This window comes from Salvelinus sp. IW2-2015, unplaced genomic scaffold (genome assembly GCF_002910315.2).
Source record: "Salvelinus sp. IW2-2015 unplaced genomic scaffold, ASM291031v2 Un_scaffold1123, whole genome shotgun sequence".
Taxonomy (NCBI): domain Eukaryota; kingdom Metazoa; phylum Chordata; class Actinopteri; order Salmoniformes; family Salmonidae; genus Salvelinus; species Salvelinus sp. IW2-2015.
The window spans coordinates 296,959-316,196 of NW_019942738.1; the positions used below are offsets into that span (position 1 = coordinate 296,959).

General features: G+C 44.2%; 2 protein-coding genes across 2 annotated transcripts; both read left to right on the forward strand.

Moving 5' to 3' along the window:
• Positions 1-186: 186 nt before the first annotated feature.
• LOC112069797 (telomerase Cajal body protein 1-like) lies at positions 187-11,098 on the forward strand. The gene is given in 10 exon segments (XM_024137171.2): positions 187-350; positions 2,123-2,269; positions 3,054-3,142; positions 8,573-8,629; positions 8,631-8,788; positions 8,959-9,170; positions 9,369-9,429; positions 9,432-9,471; positions 9,586-9,729; positions 9,892-11,098. Coding segments are annotated over 8 exon segments (981 nt in total). The 5' UTR covers positions 187-350; positions 2,123-2,269; positions 3,054-3,068; the 3' UTR covers positions 10,127-11,098.
• A 298-nt stretch (positions 11,099-11,396) lies between these two features.
• si:dkey-111f13.5 (arginine and glutamate-rich protein 1) lies at positions 11,397-17,470 on the forward strand. Its single transcript, XM_024137172.2, has 6 exons — positions 11,397-11,860; positions 12,769-12,962; positions 14,014-14,259; positions 15,648-15,775; positions 16,430-16,499; positions 17,039-17,470. The coding sequence occupies exons 1-6, from the start codon at positions 11,779-11,781 to the stop codon at positions 17,192-17,194; spliced, it is 876 nt and encodes a 291-aa protein (XP_023992940.1). The 5' UTR covers positions 11,397-11,778; the 3' UTR covers positions 17,195-17,470.
• The last annotated feature ends 1,768 nt before the right edge of the window (positions 17,471-19,238 follow it).

Genomic DNA, 19,238 nt, shown 5'->3' on the forward strand with positions numbered 1-19,238 from the left:
CCATGAACAACAACATGAACATCCTAGTTTGGAGGAGGGGGGGCATTCAATACCCCGTACAGCTGGTGGCGGTAATGCACCATTAACATTGGATGCCAACCGCCGTTAAACCCCATCGAAGAAGAAGGAGGAGGGCGGGCTATGGATAGCCTGAAGTCTCGCGATAGTTCCCCTCAAGGCAGCCACCCGTGTTTACAAATTCGCAGCATGACTTAAATTCTTGACGGCTGCTAGAAACTCCAGTGTACGGCTACGTTGTAARCAGACTTCTAGTCATTCGAAGAACAGTGATTACTTTGCGGAGGAGGCTGGTAAAACCTAATAGAGAAATCGTGAGGCAGACCAAATTGGTAACTTGCTAGCTAACTGTCCATCAGTAGTTAACTCATGTTTTGTAGTTAGTTTGCTAGATAGCTTGTCAGAAGATACCGACCCTACCGTTACGCTTGTTTACACTAAGCTGCCCTGGGATCGGAAGGCAATCATGGTTACATTTAGACACTGGAGTAGGAGTGAGATATTAGTCGGAAAACGTACCCCCAATGCAGGGATGGGATATGCCACTGTACAGTACTCCAAATGTTACCTTTGTCCACACTGCGCCATCGAGAAGATGAAAAATACTACCAGTTTTAATGGAAAAATGCCCTTTTTGTCCCCGTACAAGCTAGCAGTGGCCACATCAGCCATTGTGGAATGGCACATTGCTTGAACAACAAATGAGCTGATTGTCTGCCATTCCAAAATTGCTGCGGTGGCTACTGCTAGCTAGCATGAGGATGACAAGGACAGTATTTCACCTTCTCGAAGTATCAGTGTGGATAAAGGTAAAAGTTGGAGTACAGTGGTATATCCCATCCCTGCATCTAGGTACGTTTTCTGACACATATGTTGCGCTGACGCCATAGTGTCTTAACATAWTTMTTTTATGACTACCTCTGTCACTGACACATACAATTATCTGTAAGGTRCCTCAGTAGAGCAGTGAATTTCTAACACATATTCTACCACAAAGTCCAGGGTGGTTTTCCAATGCCTTGRAAAGAAGGGTACTTATTGGTAGATGGGTACAAATWWWWAAAAAAAGCAGACATCGAATATCCCTTTGAACATGGTGAAGTTATCAATTACACTTTGGATGGTGTATCAATACACCCAGTCACTACAAAGATACAGGAGTCCTTCCTAACTCAGTTGCTGGAGAGGAAGGAAACCGCTCAGGGATTTCACCATTAGGCCAATGGTGACTTTAAAACAGTTACAGAGTTTAATGGCTGTCATAGGAGAGAACTGAGGATGGATCAACAACATTGTAGTTACTCCACAATACTAACCTAAATGAAAAAGGAAGCCTGTACAGAATAAAAGTATTCCAAAATATATATAATYTTTGTAATAAGGCACTGAAGTAAAACTGCACAAAATGTGGCAAAAACAAACTCTATGTCCTGAATACAAAGTGTTATGTTTGGAGTAAATCAAACAACACATRACTGAGTACCACTCTTCATATTTTCAAGCATGGTGGTGTCTGCATCATGTTATGGGTATATGGGTATGCTTGTCATCGGCAAGGGAGTTTTTTTAGGATGGAAATAAATGGAATAGAGCTAAGCACAGGCAAAGTCCTAGAGGAAAACCTGGTTGTCTGCTTTCCAACAGACACTGGGAGACAAATTCACCTTTCAGCAGGACAATGACCTAAACACAAGGCCAAATATACACTGGAGTTTCTTACCAAGGTGACATTGAATGTTTCTGAGGGGCCTGGTTACAGTTTTGACTTAAATTGGCTTGAATTTCTATGGCTGTCTTGACAGAGCTTGAATATATTTTTTAAACAATTATGTGCAAATATTGTACAATCCAGGTGTGCGACGCTCTTAGACTTTCCCAGAAAGACTCACAGCTGTAATCGCCGCCAAAGGTGATTTTGACATGTATAGACTCGGAGGTGTGAATACTTATGTAAATCWGATTTTTTAGTGTTTTATTTCCTATAAATTAGCAAAAATGTATCTTTTTTTGCTTTAGCCATGTTTTAATTTAGGATGTAACACAACAAAATGTGGAATAAATCAAGGGGTATGAATACATTCTGAAGGCACTGTAATTCTCCCAGGGCCCCAGACGGCTCGTGCTTCCTGACCAACAGTGCAGACAACGTGCTGCGTGTCTACAACCTCCCCCCTGAGATCTACAGCTACAACTGGGACCTGCTCACGGAGAGGGRGCCACTAACTCACTACATCACTGATCTTCACTCCTGGTTAGTGCTGAGCGATTAGTGCTTTTTGACGTCGGTCTGATTTAAAAAAAAAAATATATATATATATACTGTTTTCCATTTAGTTTTCAATCATTTAAAAAACAAACATTAAATGCGTTATGAAATTATGATATTAAAATGAATAAGAGCTTTTTAATGGAAACATATTGAACAATCAATTGCCAAAACATTGAAAATATTCCATTGTCTCTGTCAGGTCCACATTGGGTAGACATCAATAGAAAAATTGTTAATTACTACGAAATAATACAATGTTTCAGTTGTGTATGTTCGTTTTTATTTGAGAACTTTGTTATTTTTCATTCCTTAGTCATCATCTCATCTCTGCTCAGGTAGTAGCAGCCAGCCAGTCTAACCATCTAACGTTGTCTCTGTGCTTCCCATACTGTACTGTCTTTAGTCATTCTATTTAGCTAGGCCAGCCTGCCTAAGTAGGCTGCAGAGCTGTCTGACAAAGTCATTTGACTAATTCTTCAAAGTAGATAAGGCATACTTTGAACTGTTTCTATCCTTCTTGTTGATGTGTTGTGTACATTCCTCGCTCATTGCGGTCTTCGGTCTTTGTGTATCTAACCTAACATAGCAGGCGTAAAAGTATATCTGTCTCTGTCTGAGACAGAAAAAATGGGTGCAATGGATTATGGTCATTGTAATTAATTACCACGTTTCTGCACTGAACTAGCAACATKAGCTGTCCTATCCTGTATAGACCTAGATTGAGGACTTGACCCCTCCTCTCTCTAATGGTCTCCCTGCCCTACAGAGTCCAGTGTTGAAGATGGCAGAGGGGGAAACCATCTATGACTACTGCTGGTATCCCAAGATGAGTTCTCTGGATCCAGACTCCTGCTTGTGAGTTCAGCAGCCCTCCTCTACTACCACCACTCATATCAGAGATATGCCACTTAGCATTCGCTTATAAAGAGATGTTTTATTGTCACATACTGTACATCGGATAGGTACAGGGAAATGTGTCGTTTTACAAGTACAGGAAATGTGTCTTTTACAGGTACAGGGAATTGTGTCATTTTACAGGCAGGGAAATGTGTCGTTTAACAGGTACAGGGAAATGTGTCGTTTTACAGGTACAGGGAAATGTGTCGTTTACAGGTACAGGGGAATGTGTCGTTTAACAGGAACAGGGAAATGTGTCATTTTACAGGTACAGGGAAATGTGTCGTTTAACAGTACAGGGAAATGTGTCGTTTACAGGTACAGGGAAATGTGTCATTTTACAGGTACAGGGAAATGTGTCGTTTAACAGGTACAGGGAAATGTGTCGTTTTACAGGTACAGGGAAATGTGTCGTTTAACAGGTACAGGGAATGTGTCGTTTTACAGGTACAGGGAAATGTGTCATTTTACAGGTACAGGGAAATGTTGTCATTTTACAGGTACAGGAAATGTGTCATTTTACAGGTACAGGGAAATGTGTCGTTTTACAGGTACAGGGAAATGTGTCTTTTACAGGTACAGGGAAATGTGTCGTTTTACAGGTACAGGGAAATGTGTCATTTTACAGGTACAGGAAATGTGTCATTTTACAGGTCAGGGAAATGTGTCATTTACAGGTACAGGGAAATGGTGTTTCGTTTACAGGTACAGGGAAATGTGTCATTTACCGCGTACAGGGAAATGTGTCGTTTTACAGGTACAGGGAAATGTGTCGTTTTACAGGTACAGGGAAATGTGTCGTTTTACAAGTARAGGGAAATGTGTCGTTTTACAGGATCAACCATAGTAGTATAGCGCCCCTTGGAGCAAATTAGGGTTAAGTGCCTTGCTCAAGGGCACCTTGACAGATTTCTGCGCCTTATCAGCTCATGGAATCAAACCAGTGACCTTTCAGTTACAGGCCCAACGCTCTAACCGCTAGGCTACCTGCCGCCCTATATCCTGTATCAAAGCGGTTTATAGTATGTGTCCCAGTCTTTGACGGTTCCCGAAAAGTTGGATCCATTCCGAAATGGATCCGTGGCTTTCCCACCTGACTTGATATTCTTTTTTTTTAAGAAACGGAGACCTGTTCTGAATGGACCCGAGGCCAGTCAGACATGTTACGAAAAGGCCCGTGCTGATTCGGATACGAGAGAKCAGTTCAGCTCCGAGAGAGAAGGAAACGCTGCCAGCTCCATCAATAAACGAGTGAWATTGGCTAAATGATCCACAGTTAACTGCCTATAAAAATGACCAAAAAAACGATTTGTTACATTTCGATGTGTAGCATATTCAAAACTGTATAGCCTATTGTTTTATTATTATATATTTTTTTTTACTGTCAGAGATTTGAGCACTAAATGCATTAGGGCATTGCATGAGTATGAGCCCACTGTATGATAATAATATTTAAAAACATTATATAAAGGAAAAGAAGCTTAGCCCTAGAGAGATGGAGAGTAAGATGAAGATATGCCGGCGTCATGTTCCCAACACCGAAATGCATTTCTTTATACTTGTCAGGCTACTACTGCTATACAGATACTGGCGTACAGGAGGCTACTATGTACATTTTCCATCAGGACATTTTTTTTAGAAAGATAAGCATTATTATATTGTTAGATTAAAGGAGTAACTGACAGGCCTAAAACATTGTTCTTCACCTCAAGTTCAACCGTCGGAGTCCGTTGGTGTGCTGGTGCCCACTGACTTCATAGGCCTGCAGTAGCTAAGCCTAATAATAGCCATACCACACCAAACCTTCACAAGAGTTTCTTACTTTTGATATTCCCATTATAAAGMTAAGTCATTGTTTATAGGGAAAATATGAACATGTTCTTATATTGAGGCATTAAATMAAGTTTTGCATCTCACCGCCTTTGGTTTTTGCTTTTCATGGTTTAAGTGCGAGTAGCCGTATAGTAGTCCTACCGGTAATTCTATTATATTGCGGAAAACACAACATTATAGTTGGAACTTAATTTGGTCAAAGAAAATGTCTCAACAGAATGAAACAAAACACTTTTTTTATTTTTTAAAGCACTGGTTTAAACCTTCACAAAAGTTTAAAACAGGCTAGGATAATGCAGCAATTAGGCCTACCAACAAAGGTGAGTGCCTACTGTAGGCCTACCCAACAAATGACGGCAATAGGCTAATGATATTTATTTTACAACAGGCCAACTTTTAACCTTCAACTAAACACGTAGCACAAAATTTAAAAGACAGTTCGATCTTAAATTAGCCAGTGAAAATGCAATAAACAAACTTGCTTATTTAAAGAACTGGTTTGGTTTCTTAAATAGGCCTATAATGATAAAACAKATTATAATGAATACAAAAACAAATGCGTTTAAGTTGCATTAAACCTCAAAAACGATTTGCACACAGTCCATTTGGCCGCACCAACTTTTCTCTCATCTTTGTCCACTACAATATTAAAACTTGTCCCTGGGGACATTCCCCTTGTCGGCTTCTTTTCACTCTTTCTCCTCTAACTTTTGTTGTCACTTCAATGAAAAAGGCCTCCATCTTGTCAATCAACAGTAGACTAGGCCAAGGCTCCTTTCTCGCTCTGTCTCTCTCCTCAGCAGCAGGCSTACYTGAGGTGAGCTGCCAGAACCAGTTTCAGCTGGACATAAGCTATACATTTTATTGAGTTGCAATTGGCTGACACAGATAACAAGCTTGCACAGTTCTCATCCTCACACACATTAAATTAACAGAGTCATCCTCACACACATTAAATTAACAGAGTACCGGTCCAATCGGTAAATAAATTGTAGTTGCACATACCTGAGATCTGTGGCAATTATCAGACCCGACTCCGATCCTAGACCAAAGTCAGAATTAGGGACCCGGACCCGCTACGGTCCCAGGTTGGATTTCGGAATTTCAGGTCTGTTGGACACGTGAAGACTTCTACCTTGCGGTAATTGAACCCACAACCTTGGTTGCTGACTTAACTAAGCCATGCTACATTGTATGCGCTGTACTGAGTTCCATATTAGACTGTTGACAGTGAAAATGGAGTCGTTGTTTTGCACCTAGTTGCTAATCCGTAAAATCATCATTATTTCTCTCTCTATTTGAGGAGTCTTGGCCTTTTCCCCTTGAACCCCAGTGCTGTCTGTCTGTTTGTTTGTCCGAGACCTGTGGTGCTCTGGGTGATGACTCACCCTTTAACAGAACGAACAGAAGAACTAACAACTCCAGACGCTTTTTAAAGGGCCTCATGATTTCCAGACTTTTGGTTTTCTCCTGGCTCTCTGTGTGTGTGTGTCTTTGCGTGTTTTTTTTCTAGCCGTACAAAAGCGCGGAAATTATTAAGACGTCTGTGCTGTGGGAAGCTGAGATCAATGGCGCCCAGCCGTTACTGTGGAGAATGCCGTTGTTACGGGCAACGCTGGTAGGGCCTACTAACGAGGCCTCCTTAACAACAGCACCCCCCTCCTCCCATGGTTCCTCTCTGATCAGTGCCCAGCGTGGGCCGTGGTCCACCCCACGGAGCGAGGGAAACAACATCTCTAGATGAAAGGGAATGAGAAAATATAAAAAGGGTGTGTGTGTGTAAGAGAGAGAGGTGCACACCATAGTCAATACAGGAGGATCAAACCATAAACCACATTCTCCATGGCAAGAAAAGAGGGGGAATAAGGAAAAAGAAAGGGAGTTTAAGAGGGAGAGAGAGACAGGAGTCAAACAGGGTGGAGGATGAGAGCATAAACAACCCGAGGAGATGATTTATCTGAGGGATGAACCACTTGAGAGCTGGGCCCTGAGAGGAGCCAGGGATGAGGGGGCTAGTCGGAGCTGACASCCCATGTCAACTCTGTTATCCTTCATCTGTGTTCGTGTTCAGGCGGCACAATGTTGTTTTGGACCTGTTCACCTGGTGTTAAGGGTTACAGAGTGGAGTCAGGTGGAATGATGTGGCCTTAGCGTTTCTTAAACATCAGTTCAGGGCGTCAAACGAACCATGGACATATACACTGAGTGTACAAAACATTAAGAACACCTTCCTAATATTGAGTTGCACCCCTTTTTTCCCTCAGAACAGCCTCAATTTGTCAGAGCATGGACTCTACAAGGTGTTAAGCGTTCCACAGGGATGCTGGCCGATGTTGACGCCAATGCTTCCCACACTTGTGTCAAGTTGGCTGGATGTCCTTTGGGTGGTGGACCATTCTTGATACACACGGGAAAAGGTTGTGTGGGAAAAAAACTGCAGAATTGCAGTTCTTGACACACTCAAACCGGTGCGCCTGGCACCTACTACCATACCCCATTCAAAGGTACTTTAATATTTTGTCTTGCCCATTCACCCTCTGAATGGCACACTTACACAATCCATGTCTCAATTGTCTCAAGGCTTAAAAATCTTTATTTAACTGGTCTCCCCCCCTTCATCTACACTGATTGAAGTGGATTTAACAGGTGACATCAATAAGGGATCATAGCTTTCACCTGGATTCACCTGGTCAGTCTATGTCATGGAAAGAGCAGGTGTTCCTAATGTTTTGTACACTCTATGTTCACTCTTTCTCTCCCTGTCTTTCCCTTTCTCTCTCCATCTCTCTCTCCATCTCTCCCCCTCTCTCCATCTCTCCCCCTCTCTCTGCCAACAGCCATGTGCTGTACTGTCCTGTAGAGAGTGTAGAATAGTTGCTGGTGTTCCTCCTTTGTATTGCTTTCTGGGCCGGCATCCAGGCTAGCTGTGGTGTACCATTATAATGGGGTGATTCCCAACAGCCAGAACAAAGACACAGTGCCATAACAGCACTGAGCCGCCCAGGTTAATTTCCTCTTGGCTAATTGAGCTTCAGTTCAGACAGTGATGTTTCGGCGTTTGGTTTGTTAGGTTCGCTGTTTGGCTGTGGACCCCCGCAATTATGTTAGTTGAAAAGCCATAGCCATGCGCCATGTCTGTTAATGGATCGTTTTTGTCCATTATAAACCCCAATGCGACAACAAACTGCTATTGTTTTTGAATAGATAGAGGGGAGGAATGATATTAAAAGTGAAATGCATAGTGAAGTCCTGAAATGGCCTCAGTGGGGTGTTTCACTGATGAGGCCAGATMAATCTGGCACAAAGCAGTGTCAGTGTGTGTCAGTTATTTTTCAACAGAGATGAAATGAGTGTGTGTCCATTACTGCTCTTCCAGTTGTCACCACCACTCTCCATCCTTCTCTCTCCTTTCTACATCCTTCCCTTTCCTCACTGTCTTTCCATTCCTTTCTCCTTCCATCGTTCCCTTCCTTCTTTAACCTCCCTCGCATCATATTCCATCCTTCTTCCCTCTGTCCCTCCGTCTCTCACCACCGCTGTCTCTCTCTCCACCAGTATAGCCGGCAGCAGTCGTGATAACCCGGTCCATATCTGGGATGCGTTCAACGGGGACCAGCTTCAGACCCTACAACCATCTGGATGAGCTGACCACAGCCCACTCCCTCTGCTTCTCCCCAGACGGGTCACAGGTCTACTGCGGCTTCGACAAGACTGTCAGGGTGTTTTACACAGACAGGCCTGGACGGGACTGTGAGGAGAGGCCCACTATAGGTGTGGAGTAGAGTCCAGGAGCAACAGAAACAATACTGGGTACATCTTTATTTGGGGAGATCCCTTATAGAGGGTTTATAGAAGTGCTATTAAATCTCAACTAACTATCCCCTAACCCTATTCTTAACCCTAACCCGATTCTATAGATGCTGAGTGTGTTCCCTCTCCAGTGAAGAAGCAGGGTCAGTGTGGCATCATCTCCTGCATGGCGTTCAGCCCGMGCCAGTCTGTGTACGCCTGTGGCTCGTACTCCCGCACCGCAGGCCTCTACTCCTGCCAGGACMGCTCTCTGCTGGCCCTGCTGCCACCCAGGCACCACYGGGGCATCACACACCTCGCCTTCTCACCCGACGGACACTACCTGTACACTGGCGGGCGCAAGGTAGGACAACACAAAGAGAGACACGGGCCTCAAAAAGTTGTCCGCTCACAGAGAGAGATTGGGGAAGAGGAACACAGTGTCACAGTGGAGAACGTGGTGGTTCTCAACATGCAAACACATGCCCACATTCATGATCAGTGTTATTGTTGCTCTTGTATGTGTCGAGGTGTTTRGAATGATGATTGTGTGTGTGTGTAGGACCCAGAGATTCTGTGCTGGGATCTGAGAGACCCGGGCAAGGTTCTGTTCTCTCTGAAGAGAAAGTAGCCACCAACCAACGTATCAACTTTGACCTGGATGCGTAAGTCTAAACCTGTTCCTTCTAGACTGACTATGTGCTAGACTGGGGCGTCCCAAAAGCACAAGGTTTCTTCACTCCACTCTTTTCATTTGATGGTGATTGCTGTCTCTGTAGGTCTGCCCGGTACCTGTTGAGTGGCGATACAGGGGGGYTGGTGTCAGTGTGMGACARCCTCACAGCTCCCCCCGATGGGAATGAGGAGGTACTGCAGCCTCACCTCCAGTTCCAGGCTCATGGGGACTGCACCAACGGCATCAGGTATACCAGATGGTTGTTGATGGGCCTCCCATATGATTTATTTGGTTGTCTTCTGACTTTGCAGAAGTGTATTTTAGTCATATTTGCCACTTTCTGATATTTAACTACATTTCTTTCTCTTTCATCCCCCTCTCCCTCCCATTCGCTCTCTCTCTCCTCCAGTGTCCACCCCTTCATGCCGTTGCTGGTGCCAACCAGCGGGCAGCGCCAGTTCCTCGACCCGGGGSACAGTAGCGACGGAGACTCCTCCGACTCGGGTTCAGAGGGTGATGTTATGATATCACCAACCCCAGAGGTCAGACAGGACAACGCCCTGACTCTGTGGTGGGTCGGACCACTCAGCCCAGCCAGCGAGGTGGGGCAGGAGGAACCAGCACCTATGGTGGTGATTGATTGATGGTGGAGTAGCCCAAGTCAAACCCCTCTCCTCAGGACTGAACCAAATGTAACTTCAAACTGCCACTGAGTAAAGTTTACTACAATATTGGGAGTACTTTTTCTGTTGAGTATGCAAACCAGTGTGTTGAGTCCCTTGGATTCAGCGAACAACAGTTTCCCCGGTCTCGAAGCCAAGGTACAAACTATGGTGAATGCTAACGTGTTATTAGGAATTTTTGGTAACATGCTACTAAGCTAACTGAGTTCTTTCCCATTTCAAACTACATGTAATTGTAAAACCACAGCCAGACCAGGCCCACTGTTTTGGAGGAGCACAGTGTACATTGTGTTGTGTCTATTTTCCACTCATGTTTCTCCATGGGAGTGTTCCGTTGTTTACCTTGTGTTAGTCTGTATAGCCTMGTCCCAGATATGTCGGTGTTGTTTTATGGTCATTATTTAGCATTTCAATCAAACAGATCTGGGWTCAGGCTATTGTCTACAGTCCTGCCCAGAATAACCCAATACAGCTAGTTTAAGTGCAATTCAGAGCTTTGATTTGTGAATATTATTTTTATTGTTCTAAGTGCCAAGGTGTCGCTATACGTGCGTCAGTAAATGTATATTTTTCTATAGCCATGATGAATATTTAGTTTCTGAATGTATTAAAATCYGTAAGCAGTTGGCATAATTGCTGTAACCACAAACAAATGGATACTGCAATCGTCTTTTTATAGTGAATGCAAAGTCCGTGAGAGATGACACATCAACATTGTTCCTTTTATTTGATTTTCCCAGCGATTCAACATGACACTCAGTAGAGGATTTACTGSGCACGGCCGGTGTTCCTTTACAGTCCTGTGATTTCTTGTGGCAGTGTGGATAAAATTATCGACAATATTTGTATATGTAGAATGCCTGCTATGCTGCTTTTGTGTTGTAGCACAACTTAAGTTTGTATAAGTTAATTTGATAGATATAGTATTTTTTTTTTTAAAGTTATCCATTGCATGTTGCTGTCTAGTTCGTCTYCAAGTTTAGGAAGAGGCCACTAGAGGGCAAACGGACTCTTACGGGTGGATTTGCTGTCTGTCCAAGAATTGGATTGAATAAGGTTCTGTTCACTCAACCAGTCTCATTATGGTTCCTTTTCTTCTGTCAGTATTATGCTGAATTAATGTCTTCAAATGTTTTTTATTTATTTTTCTTCATAGTTATTTAATGTAAGCTCTTTTGGCAAAGTGAGAAGACTATATAGATTTTACATTTCTGAAAAAGATCTTAGTGAAATGCCTTTCGAGCATACCCTCATTACAAATGCGCACAGTAAAACCTCGGGTATAAGTAGAGCTAAGTGCCAAGTTGAAGAGCGCCACTTTTTTGTTGTGAGCGTTGCTAAGCGACCATTTTAGAATAAGGGAAGAGCCTAGCGAGAGAAGTGGGGTGCGAGACAGAGAAAGAGAGTGTGAAACAGAAATGGTGAGCGGGCGTTAGTGCAGAAAGAGAGGAGTGAATCTGTGGTCTTCAGTMTCGAACAGTGGGTATTTCAGTAGCAGTCAAACAGTGAATAGGGAGGGTATGTTCATCTATCCAGCCAAAGGTAGTGAATAAGAAGGGGGTAGGCTTCTATCCAGTCTAAGGGGTCTGTGCTCTTGTTAGTGGGGTAGGAGCATGTCTGACATGGGGCCTCTACAGAGGATGCTGAACCGGACCACCCTCTCCACACAGAGGCTCCTCCACACACACATCCTGGGTGAGACTCAGCAATGCAACACTCAAACCATGCTTTATGTACGCAACACTCAACTAACAATACAGTGTAAAATGGGCTACTTCAGTCCAAGATGAGACGTGTTGTTCCTCTCTCTTTCTTGATTTCTTCTCTCACTTTCTCTTTCACTTCTAGGCAGCCTCCATAAAAACAGTGCAAACAATGAGGGACATGTTCTACCTTCATGACACTTTTGTTAGTGTATTTGCTTGAGAGCAGTCAGTTTATTTGCAAATACACCGAGGCTTTGGTTCCGATTTTGAGAAATCTGTTCTCGCACTCCCCCCCACTCTGCCTGCCTCCACAGTCTATAGTCAGAAACGCTTGTCGTCCAAGTGGGGAATATCAGGCAAGTAGCAACGTAATGTGAAATGGCATTTTGACGTTGAGAAAGACATTTGAAAACAATTATTCAAATGGCCGCCCTCTGTCGGAGCAGCTAATCCTAGGTAGAAAGTACTCAGAGAACACACACATACACTTCAGTTTGACACAGGGTAATTCCACATGGAGAAAGAGGTTGACGCATATCTGGAGGCGGAATTGTAAATGTCTAGCGACACTTGTATGGTGTTTCTCTCATTGCTCTGCTCCTCTCTTTTAAGGAACATGTTTTCAGGGCAATGGAGGGAATAGATTTCCTGTCACTGAGGGCTTGTGACATTGATGTCATATTTAAAAGTAATTTTCCTCAGATTGAGAATATCCAAGTTTGATTCAATGGCAGGGGTGGGATATATGGTCCTGGAGGGTTGTAATGTTAACAGGCTTGGTGTGTTAATGCTGGGCTGGAACAACACCCTGCACTAACAGTGGCCCTGCCAGACCGGAGTTGTCGGACCTTGTTCTATGGGAGTACTGAGACTGCTGTTGGTTATTGGTCCTAACAGGTCTGGGAGAGTATTTTCTCCCTCCTTCCACCTCTACCTCCACAAGCACCAGCCAGGACCCAGGGCCATCCTCGTTCTCCCCCCACTCCGAGCAGCCAGAGGTGGGGGCCACACAGGGGGAGTCCCCCTGGATGGCAGTATTTCTGCAGAGGGCAGAGGAGGATAAAGAGAAGTCACTGAAACAACAGGAAGAGGTGAAAAGCACACTAAGAAGACAAACCATAGTTGAAAAATAAATGTTTCAATGGTCAAGTCATCTTTGCACAGCACATTTCATAGCTCCTCAATYGCATTTTTCATCTACCTAAATGTTCTCTCCTCTCTCTTTCTTCCATGTCCAAGGCTTTAGATATGATTGATGTACACATTTCCTCTTGCTTACACTGGAGATGAGGSTAAATGGCACGTGTTAGCTCTATATCCTGCTATACACTGTGAGAATCCAGGAAAACATGACACACACAAGGTTTCTCTCTCATCAGCACTACTCTGATCTCACCTCATTCAATCCAGATGTGTTGGATATCCCTGTGAAACACCCACCTTGATTAACATACCGTATAGATGTAAGGGATCACTATAACCCACACATTAAACTACATCATACACTAACTCAGACCAGGATCCTACTGCACCAGATTTGAATTTCCAATATGTTCTCATACATAAAGAATAAGTAATTCAGCGCGCTTCGCTTCATCTCCCCCTCCCTCTCTCCCTCTCTCTGCCTCAGTCTCTCCCCCTCCCTCTCTACCCATATCCCCAAATTCCCCCTCCCTCTGCCCATCTCTCTCTCCCCAAATTCCCCCTCCCTCTCTCCGCTCCCCGCTCTCTCTATTCCCTCTGGCAATATATAGTTATGATAAACAGGGCCTTTTGAAGTGGCTGTGGAGTCTCCTGTATGCAGGTGAGGTCTGGCAGATAGGACGTATGGCTGGAAGTTTAGAGGCCCTAGCTGGAGTAATGGATTCTATAATTGCACTTTAGGGAAAGGTACAGCAGCCAACCCTAAGATCACACTCTTCCTCACCAGCCCTGAGGCGTACTACCACAAACCACTGAGCACAGTGCCAATTCTGACCACCATCAGTCTCTCTTTATTTCCCTCTCTCTCCATCCATCCCTTCCTCCTTTCATCTTTCTTTCCCTCCCTCACTCCATTCCTCCTTTCCTTCCTTTTGACCACCATCGCTTTATATTTTCCTCCCTTCTTCTCTCCCTCCCTCTCCCTTATTCCCTCCCAAGTGTCTGCAGGTGTGCTTCAAAGAGGCCTTATTGGCAAGGGAGAGGCTGGAGGCCGAGGAGAGGCAGGGGGAGCGGGTAGAGCAGCAGGCCCAGTTTGAGGAGCGCTGTGTGGGGCTGCGAGAGGAGATCGAGAGGGAGATGAGGCTGGCGGTGGAGGAGACCTGCGGAAGGATGAGGGCTGAGATACAGAGAGAGGTGGAAGAGGAGAGACGGAGAGAAGTAGAGGCCATGGAGGCAAAAGTACAGGTGGGAGATATCAAAAAGTGTGAGGGTGTGTGGACCTGTTTAACTATTCTTGTGGGGACCAGAAGTCAACACAAGAATAGTAAACAAACAAAAATTGGACCAACTGGGGACATTTTGTTAGTCCCCACGAGGTCAAATGCTATTTCTAGGGGGTTAAGGTTAGAATTAGTATTAGGGTTAGAATTACATTAAGGGTTAGGAGCTAGGGTTAGGGTTAAGGTTAGGGAAAATAGGATTTTGAATGGGACTGAATTGTGTGTCCCCACAAGGTTAGTTGTCCAGACTCTGTGTGTGTGTTTGTACTACAGCTTGTAATATTTCACTCCTCTCTCTCAATTCAATTCAATTCAAGGGGCTTTATCGGCATGGGAAACATATGTTAACATTGCCAAAGCAAGTGAAGTAGATAATATACAAAAGTGAAATAAGAAACAATAAAAATGAACAGTAAACATTACACTCACAGAAATTCCAAAAGAATAAAGACATTATAAATGTCGTATTATGTCTATATACAGTGTTGTAACGATGTGCAAATAGTGAAAGTACAAAAGGGAAAATAAATAAACATAAATATGGGTTGTATTTACAATGGTGTTTGTTCTTCACTGGTTGCCCTTTTCTTGTGGCAACAAGTCACAAATCTTGCTGCTGTGATTGCACACTGGTATTTCACCCAGTAGATATGAGAGTTTATCAAAATTGGGTTTGTTTTCAAATTCTTTGTGGATCTGTGTAATCTGAGGGAAATATGTTTCTCTAATATGGTCATACATTTGGCAGGAGGTTAGGAAGTGCAGCTCAGTTTCCACCTCATTTTGTGGGCACTGTGTACATAACCTGTCTTCTCTTGAGAGCCAGGTCTGCCTATGGCGGCCTTTCTCAATAGCAAGGCTATGCTCACTGAGTCTGTACATAGTCAAAGCTTTCCTTAAGTTTTGTTCAGTCACAGTGGTCATGTATTCTGCCACTGTGTACTCTCTGTTTAGGGCCAAATAGCATTCTAGTTTACTCAGTTTTTTTTGTTAATTCTTTCCAATGTGTCAAGTAATTATCTTTTTGTTTTCTCGTGATTTGGTTGGGTCTAATTGTGTTGCTGTCCTGGGCCTCTGTGGGGTCTGTTTGTGAACGGAGCCCCAGGACCAGCTTGCTTAGGGGACTCTTCTCCAGGTTCATATCTCTGTAGGAGATGGCTTTGTTATGGAAGGTTTGGGAATCGCTTCCTTTTAGGTGGTTGTAGAATTTAACAGCTCTTTTCTGGATTTTGATAATTAGTGGGTATCGGCCTAATTCTGCTCTGCATGCATTGTTTGGTGTTTTACTTTGTACACGGAGGATATTATTGCAGAATTCTGCATGCAGTCTCTCTCTCTCTCTCTCTTTTTCAGGAGAATGTGAAGAGGCTTGTTCGGGAAACAGAGGTGTGTGTGCGACAGCAGTGTGAAAGAGAGGCACAGAAGGACCTACAGATTCTCCAGGACAGACATACCGTGGAACTCGCTCTCATGCAAAGCCGGCAAGAATGTCTACACATACACACACACAATGTGCATGGGACTCACTGACGCTGAGCCATTCCTCCTCCTCCTCCTCCTCCATCCCTATCTCTCCATCTCTCTGCATTCCCTGTATGCKTTCCTCTCCCTCCTGCATACCTGCCTACATGACTACTTCTCTGTCATTCTCCATAGTGTGTATGCCCTTGCGTGCCCTCTCTTCACACATTGTGTAAGTGTGTCAGTGGAGGCTGCTGAGGGGAGGACGGCTCATAATAATGGCTGGAACGGAACAAATGGAATAGCTTCAAACAGATGGAAACCTTGTGTTTGATGTTGTTGATGCCTTTCCACTCATTCCGCTCCAGTCATTACCATGAGCCGTCCTCCCCAATTAAGGTACCACCAACCTCCTGTGATGTCTGTTATTGTGTGTTTCTCATGCCTTGGTAATATGAATGTGTGTGTATGCGTGCCGTTGTGTGTCTTGCCTTGCGGTGTTTGTCTGCGTCATGTTTTGCAATGTGTGTATGTGTGTCCATGTTTTTGGCAATGTATCTCTCGCTCTCTGTCTCTCTCTATTCCTCTCTCTCTCTCTCTCTCTCTGTGTACTCCCTCTCATGTGTTTGGCCTTGTCTCCTTCCCTCCCTGTCTGTCTCTGTGTGCGGTGTTAGGTACAGGCAGCTGGAGCAGGGTCTGGCCAGAGTCACAGGGGAGAGGATGAGATATGAGACAGAGTTTAAGGTCAGCACACTTAATGAGGTCATCATGAATAAATGAACACCACTAAACTACCACCCACAACCATAATGGGCCACATGAGCTAGCTGCAGTCCTCTCTCTCTCTCTCTCTCTCTCTCACACACTCTCCCCTCTCTCCATCCATAACAGGCACATGTGAGCTCCAGCCCTCCTTCCCTCTCTCTCTGAGCCAGAGCAGAAGCTTTGTGTTCCGTGCCAGCTCATCCCCTGACTTTTGTTTTGTGTTAAACATTTTGTCTCTTTGCCCTTTAATTGTGACCACGTCCACTATGTTCATTTTGGGTTGTATTTGTGAATCTCAAGCCATCCGTTCTCTCATTAGATCTCCCTAGTTTTTCTCAGTTTGACCTTCTCATATAAAATATAAAACCATAGATTTGAACACCTACCGTCTCTTTTTCACCATCTCTCTGTCTCTCTCTCTCCCTCTATCTTTCACTCTCACGCTCTCTCCTACTCGCTCTCTCTATCCCTCCATCTCTTTCTACCTCTTTCCGTCTCCCGTTCTCTCTCTCTGTCAGAGGTTACAGTGTAGTTACAGACAGTTTGTGGATCTGACCGAGTCCTCCCTCCACTCTGACTACCTGTTGAAGCTCCGTCGCCTGGGCAGAGAACCTGGCTATACAGACGTGGCGGTCCAGACGGATGATGTCATCAACACACAAGACTTTACCTGATGATGCACAGACATCTACTTGCTACTACAGCTACAACATTGCTGTTGCCTGTGTGCACAGATCTAGGATCAGATTATTCTTCCCAATCCTGATCTTAACTATTATGGGGAAGAATTCAACACTGACATTAGATCAATGTTTAGGAGTAACTTCATCCAACTCCTTACCAGTTGAACTCACAGATGCCTCTCTGGTCTGTCATCATCAGGAATGTGTCCATATAGGGTATGAAGGTCATATCCCTATGTATTCAGCAATAAACTGATACCATTTTAATATGCTGTCTTATCTTATCATCTTAGTTTAATCTGCACGGAGAATGTATGCAAGCTTATTTCAGAACCAAGAAATCAGCATACCTTTTGTTAGATCATGTTCATATCGTCATCCAGGCTGTATCACAACCGGCTGTGATTGGGAGTCCCATAGGGCGGCGCACAATTGGCCGAGCGTCGTCAGGGTTTGGCCGGTGTGGGTCGTCATTGTAAATAAGCATTTTGTTCTTAACTTGTTTAGTTACATTTTAAAAAGTGCATGTAATTCCACAGTAATGTCATGCAGTTACATATCTAACCACGGGGCGGCAGTGCAGGCAAGGTTTTGGTCCCTACTTGACAGTCAGATGGCATGTAGCCCCGTCTGTTCTCTTGGCGAGCAGGGCCCCACTGTAAACAATAGTGTGCGGCCACCGAGGTGCCTGTCGCCCGCAGTGCTCTGCACATCGTCAAATCAAACGGCTCTTTCAACTGTTAGTATTGGAAGTTATTGCTTAGGCTATAATTTTTCAACAATGTCAAAGCAAAGAGAGAGAGAGAAATATGGCTGGGAGTCTGGGGAAAGACCAGGGTCATAGGCCTTGGGACACTTGTCCGAATTAGAATGACATTCAACTAACATAATACGTTTCTGAACACATTTTCCCAATTTGGCTGTCAATGAACAGTTATTATACATGAATAATTAGAGAGAGACCTGTCATTTTCTTTCATAAAATCCCAAATAGGCTATGTCTAGAATAGGCTACCACTTTGTGAACAATAAGAAATACACACTGGGGGCGCTCGAGGCCTTTCACCAATCTTTAACAAATTGGCTCACCAAGGAATCGCAGCATTTGTCGTGCATGATGGTCAGCGTGAGCGACTGTTTGCTGGAGTCTGCGAACAGATGAAGCAGAGAAAGGGGAAGCTTTCTTTGAAAGAGGCAGAAAAGACCGAAAGGAGAGACTGAGTCCGAGTTCGTCCTGCGTGTCTCGGCTCGGGGTCCAGAGCGGCAGCCGCCCCCCCACAAGGAGAGGGGAAGGAGGGTGATATATACATTGAGTAAAACCGACRCGACCCCCCCCCCCCCCKCAAYAAAAAAACGAAAGGAGTTTTCCGCTCCTTTAGTGCGCCTGCCAGTCGGGAGATGGGTCTTTTTTTTCATTCGAGCATACACCTCCCATTTGCCCTCCCCTTTTCCCAAACAAGCAGGCAGTCTGTCAATACGCTCCGAGCGTTAGGCAAGTCAAACGAGTGGGAATTTGAACTAGTGAGACGGGGGAGATAGGCTATCGAATGGAAAACATTGACGGAGAAGGGAAGCTATTTATATTCCAAATGACTCGCCACACCAGACCGGCTAGTCTATAACATAAGGATATAGCCTATGTTAAACGTATATTTATTATTCCAAGTTTTATTTTGTTCATATTCGTCTGGTTAGTTGAAGTTGAATAGGCTGGAGATGTTCTTGTCTTCAGTTCTCTTTCTAGTCAAGTGTTTTTATTTGTTCTGTGATAAGTTGGTTCTTGGATGTCAAAATTAACCGAGGTTTATTTGCCAGTCGCATTTACAAATCATTTGGGATAGGATCTCGGATTTACTAATTGGAAGAGAAGAGAAAGAACAAGGAGTGAGTGGGGACCAGACCGCGCAATGACAAATCCACCGACCAGCAAGCATCAACGCGTCTTTATGGGGATGGAGCTTCTGTTCTAAACGAGAGAAAATCCTCTTCCATTTTTAAACACAGCATTAGCGCTTCTATCTCGATTTAAAAAATA

Coding starts and splice junctions, on each gene's coding strand:
- si:dkey-111f13.5 (XM_024137172.2), top strand. CDS start 11,779: ATGTCTGACATGGGGCCTCTACAGAGGATGCTGAACCGGACCACCCTC. Junction 11,861..12,768: donor CCTCCACACACACATCCTGG/GTGAGACTCAGC, acceptor TGGTCCTAACAG/GTCTGGGAGAGTATTTTCTC. Junction 14,260..15,647: donor CCATGGAGGCAAAAGTACAG/GTGGGAGATATC, acceptor TCTCTTTTTCAG/GAGAATGTGAAGAGGCTTGT.